This window comes from Crocuta crocuta, unplaced genomic scaffold (assembly GCF_008692635.1).
Source record: "Crocuta crocuta isolate KB4526 unplaced genomic scaffold, BGI_CrCroc_1.0 scaffold8, whole genome shotgun sequence".
NCBI classification, from domain to species: domain Eukaryota; kingdom Metazoa; phylum Chordata; class Mammalia; order Carnivora; family Hyaenidae; genus Crocuta; species Crocuta crocuta.
In genome coordinates this window covers 23,915-29,016 of record NW_027532162.1, presented here as the reverse complement: position 1 = coordinate 29,016, position 5,102 = coordinate 23,915, and the positions used below count along the sequence as shown (strand labels likewise).

The 5,102-nt window shown below is 70.4% G+C and overlaps 1 protein-coding gene across 1 annotated transcript in view; it reads left to right on the top strand.

The window, feature by feature from the left end:
• CEP170B (centrosomal protein 170B) overlaps positions 1 to 5,102 on the top strand; it is a 21,591-nt gene extending 16,489 nt beyond the window's left edge. The window contains 7 exon segments of the mRNA XM_077776529.1: positions 1 to 119; positions 2,194 to 2,344; positions 2,629 to 2,772; positions 2,906 to 2,994; positions 3,421 to 3,514; positions 3,632 to 3,683; positions 3,846 to 5,102. The exon segment at positions 1 to 119 is cut by the window's left edge and continues 125 nt beyond it. Of these exon segments, the coding sequence (XP_077632655.1) occupies positions 1 to 119; positions 2,194 to 2,344; positions 2,629 to 2,772; positions 2,906 to 2,994; positions 3,421 to 3,514; positions 3,632 to 3,683; positions 3,846 to 4,081 (885 nt within the window). The 3' untranslated portion in view covers positions 4,082 to 5,102.

Here is a 5,102-nt window from a genome sequence, read left to right as displayed (position 1 = left end):
GCCCGCAGCCCCGGCCGGCCCCGACCCCGGGCCCCCGGCCTCCGGGACACTGACGACGAGGAGGACCCTGACCCCTATGGTTTTATCGTGCAGACGGCCGAGATCGCGGAGATCGCCAGGTGAGCCGTCCATCCTGAGCGCGCCTGCCCTTTGGGGCCCAGAGCTCTCTGAGGGCAGAGCCTGGGCCCCAGGCTCTCTTCCCAACGGGCTCCACTGATGCTTGTCGGATGGATAGGCAGGTGGATGGATTTGGGTGGATGGTTGGTGGCCGACAGCATGTAGATGGGTGGCCGGGTGGGTGCAGATCTGCCTGGAAGGGTGTGGAACCTCTGGTTTAAAGAAAGGCTCTGCCGTGTTTGTTAAAGATGAACTCTCTTATGGGGTCACTCATTGGGTCACTTTTGGCCAGGTGGTGGGAAGGACAGTGCAGAGGTGGGGGGCCTAGGAAGCAGTCATTGGCTGAGCAGTGGCCATGGGAGGGCCAGGGAGCTGTTTTTGGCTGAGTGGTGGTCGTGGGGGGCGCCGGGGAGCGGCCGCTGGCTGAGTGGTGGTCGTGGGGGGCGCCGGGGAGCGGCCGCTGGCTGAGTGGTGGTCGTGGGGGGCGCCGGGGAGCGGCCGCTGGCTGAGTGGTGGTCGTGGGGGGCGCCGGGGAGCGGCCGCTGGCTGAGTGGTGGTCGTGGGGGGCGCCGGGGAGCGGCCGCTGGCTGAGTGGTGGTCGTGGGGGGCGCCGGGGAGCGGCCGCTGGCTGAGTGGTGGTCGTGGGGGGCGCCGGGGAGCGGCCGCTGGCTGAGTGGTGGTCGTGGGGGGCGCCGGGGAGCGGCCGCTGGCTGAGTGGTGGTCGTGGGGGGCGCCGGGGAGCGGCCGCTGGCTGAGTGGTGGTCGTGGGGGGCGCCGGGGAGCGGCCGCTGGCTGAGTGGTGGTCGTGGGGGGCGCCGGGGAGCGGCCGCTGGCTGAGTGGTGGTCGTGGGGGGCGCCGGGGAGCGGCCGCTGGCTGAGTGGTGGTCGTGGGGGGCGCCGGGGAGCGGCCGCTGGCTGAGTGGTGGTCGTGGGGGGCGCCGGGGAGCGGCCGCTGGCTGAGTGGTGGTCGTGGGGGGCGCCGGGGNGGTGGGAGGGGCCGGGGTGGCTGGGGGCGGGCACCGAGGCAGGGTCCCACACTGGTTTGGCATCTCCATGAGCTTGAGGGGTGTCCTTCTGTGCTTTCTAAGCGCAGGGAGGGTGGGTCCTGGTTTGGGGATCCCCATCTTGAAAGGGTCTAGGTCAGCCTTGCAGGGGAGGTAGGGGCTGGCCAGGATGGTTTCTCCAGCCGCGACCCGTGTTTCTAGAGACTGCGCTGGGGCGGCCCTGCCAGGCAGGGGCTGCGGGTGCCGCTGGGAGTAGCGGGGATGTGCCCTGGGCGGGGCTGAGACAGCTGAGGGTGGAGAGCTGGTCCTCGGTGGCCTTGGAGGCCCCCGTTCCGTGGGTGACTGTGGGGGTTGGTGTGCGGAGGACTCAGGTGGCACGGGACGTGCTGGCCGTGGACCTGACGAGCTTCGGGGACAGGGCACAGAGGCTGCAGGCTCGGCCTGAGGACTTCTTAGGCAGTAGGGGTCAGACGTTGCTCCCGGTCCCTGGGTGGCCTCGGGGGAAGCCCGTGATCACCTGTGCAGGCTGTGAGCAGGGCCAGGCTGCTGCTGGGGGCTTGGCCTCCCCGCCTCCCTGCCTCCCCGCCTTCCGGCCTCTGCCTGCTTCTGTCAGCCTTTCCCTGGCTCTAGCTGTTGTCTGTGACCCCTTCCCCGGCTTAGTGTCCCTGTCTGCAGAGGAGGGCTTGCGTGGCCCACACGTTCTGTGGCAGCCCCTGATGCCCAGCCCTGGTGGCCGGAGGAGGACAGGGTGTGGCTTGCTCTGGAGCCCTTCCTACCTGGCCCCCAGCTCCTGCCACCCCTCAGGGGGCATCAGGGACTTGAGCCTCCAGATATGGGACCCAGTCAGCATCGCCAGTGGCCGCTTGGGCACAGTCTGGGCCGGGCTGGGGGCCGCCTGCCCCTCACCCGGCAGTTATCTCTTGGGACGGGCTCCTGCCTGCACCTGAGAGGGAGAGGTCTGCCTGGGGCGGGGGACTCTGGGTGCTGGCAGGCTCCTGCTCCCCGACCTCCCCAGCGCCGGCCCCCAGCCCGGAGGACCCCACGGCACCGGCCTTCTTTCCTGTTCCCGCAGGCTGAGCCAGACGCTGGTGAAGGACGTGGCCATCCTGGCCCGGGAGATCCACGATGTGGCTGGAGATGGGGACTCCTTGGGCTCCCCGGGGCCGGCCCGGAGCCCCTCCGTGCCCACCACCCCTGCCTCAACCATCTCCGCCCGTGAGGAGGTGAGCCCAGCCATGTCTGGCCTCTCTGGCCCCGGGGCGCTCCTGGCACGCCTTGCAGAGGGCGGGCAGTCACCAAGGCTGAGCGTCCTCTGCTTGGCTCCCCGAACAGTTGTCCCGAAGCTCGCAGCCCGGGACCTGCCTTCCTTGGGGTCGGGGGCGTCCGGGAGCCCTGGGCGGACAGGGCGTGGGGTCTCCCCACTGTCCTAGCAGGGGGCGCAGAACCGTCTGCACCTGCTGGCGGATGCCCCCCGAGGTGCACTGACGCCGCCCTACCCGGTCCGCAGCTGGTGCAGCGAATCCCTGAGGCCAGCCTCAACTTCCAGAAGGTGCCACCTGGCTCCCTGAGCTCTCGGGACTTGGACCAGAACATGAACGACTGCTGTGAGGACCCCCTCTCCAGCAAGATGCGGCCGCGGAACCGCGAGGAGGCAGGCGCCCCCCGCCCCCCACAAAGCCAGCCTGGTGGCGCGCACCCAGGGGCCCCTCTGGCCGAGGGGGCGGGCTGTGTCCAGGGCCCCAGGGCGCTCCCGGGCGCCACACTGATGCCTGCTCCTTTGACAGGTGATCTTTGACAACCTGATGCTGAACCCCGTGTCCCAGCTGTCCCACGCCATCCGAGAGAACACGGAGCACCTCGCCGAGAAGATGAAGTGCGTGGGGCTGGCGTGGAGCCAGACTCCCCTCAGTCAGACACACACGCGCGTGCACGCACGCCAGCCAGGCCCCGGCCACCAGGCAGAGAGAGAGAGAGACACACACACACACACACACACACGCACATGCAACCGGCCAGGCCCCGGCCACCAGGCAGAGAGACACACACACACACACACACGCACGCACCCCCGGCCACCAGACCCTGCGCCTGCGGGAACCAGAAGCCCCAAGATGAGCCCCGGCCCTTCCTACGTGAGGCAGACACGGGCTCTGGCACCAGCCAGCCCAGGCCCTACTCTGGGCCTCAGTTTCCCCCGGGCATGGGAGGGGTGTGGTGTGAGGGGGACTTGGGAGCTGAGGGTCTTGGCTGCGGTCATCACTGTCCTCTGCCTGTTCCCGCTCCCACCCCTGGGCGGCAGGATCCTCTTTCAGAACACAGGGCGCGCCTGGGAGGAGCTGGAAGCCCGAATCAACTCGGAGAATGAGGTGCCCATCCTGAAGACGTCAAACAAGGTGAGCGCTGGCCACGCCCCTGCCACCTGGCTACGGGGAGTGGGGGCTGCGGGCCACAGGCCTGGGGGTGGGTGACCCCTGGTGGCCCTGCTGCATCTCCCCTCCTTGCGCTTCCAGGAAATCAGCTCCATCCTGAAAGAACTGAGGCGCGTACAGAAGCAGCTGGAAGGTGAGTGGCCCAGAGGTGGGGGGCGGGGGTGAGCCGCACTGGTGCTGCTGCCCCCCACCCCCGCGCAGGGTCCTTGGTGGGAGACCAGGCGCATCGCCCACCGGGTGGGCCTGGGAGGCTGCGTGGGACCCTCAGACCGGCCTAACGCTGCCGCCCCCGCAGTCATCAACGCCATCGTGGACCCCAGCGGGAACCTGGACCTGCTGGCCGCGAACCGGGGCCCGGCGGGCTCGGCCCAGCTCGGGAAAGGCCGGCCGGCTGCCCAGAGCCCAGCGTCGCCTCCCATGGCCCTGCCTCCGAGGAGCGTCCCGCAGTGGGCCAACCGCGGGTCCCCCGGCCTCCCGGGCCCCGCCTTCCTCCCGGACTTCCTCCCCGACGCGGAGAGGCTCCCGATCTAGGCGGTGGGGCCACGGCCGCGGCCCTGTCCCCGGCGCCTCCAGCGCCCGTCGTTGCCACTGCGGCCCTTACCGCTGCGGGCGGTTCGCACAGAGACCCCCACACGTGCCATAACCCCTGGGCAGGGGCCCCGTGCCCAGGCGCCTCCCTAACTCCCCGCAGCACCCCAGCTGGGCGCTCCGGCCGCGTGGCCCAGCTCGCGCTGGGGCCCCCGCTGAGGGCCCGCGTCACAGGCGTGTGCCCTGCCTCCTCTCCACGCTGTTCTTTGTGTCTTTAGTTTTTGAGGGAAGAGTCGTCTGTGGCGTCGCAGCTGCTCCCTGGGCCCGGAAGGCCCTCACCCGCCTCTCGCGCTGGCCGGGCCGGCCCGGGGGTCATTCAGTGCCAAACGTGGAGCTGGGAGGGGCTGGCAGTGCCCCAGGGCTGGAGGGCAGGGTGCACGTGGCCGAGGCCCTCTCAGCTCTGTGGCCCAGTGTCCTGGGGCGGGGGTGTGGCCCGCGGAGACGTTTGGGGCGGGAACCCCACTTCTTGGTGCCAACGCAACTGCCAAACCCACCGAGTGTGCTGGCTGCTGCCCCGCGGGCCGCGCACGGGGCACGTGCGCACACCAGGCGCGCATCCACACTGCAGGGCCGGTGGGTCCCAGCTCAGGACGCTGGCTAGGCGGGGCTCCCTGCAGGTCTAGGCTGGGGGAGGGGGGGTGTGAGCACTGGACCGAAGTGGCTGGAAACCAGGCTTCCAGAGCCTCCCTGGGCTGCACGCCCTCCCCCACCCTCACCCCCGTCATCCCTTATGCTTTGGGCATTACCTGGGGGTCTGCGTCCGGGCTGCTGTGCCCCGCCCGTCCTGGCGCGGGGGCGGGGCGTAGGGGGCGGGGCGAGCAGGGAGACACCCGCAGGGACAGTTTGCCTTCTCAGGGTTCTTTCAGCTGGGAACACGCCGGGGGAGGGGGGCTGTTTCTGGAGCCTCTAAGCCAAAGAGCCCTTGGGCTGTGGCAGGTGGGGGCGGGGCCGGCCCACCCCGGCC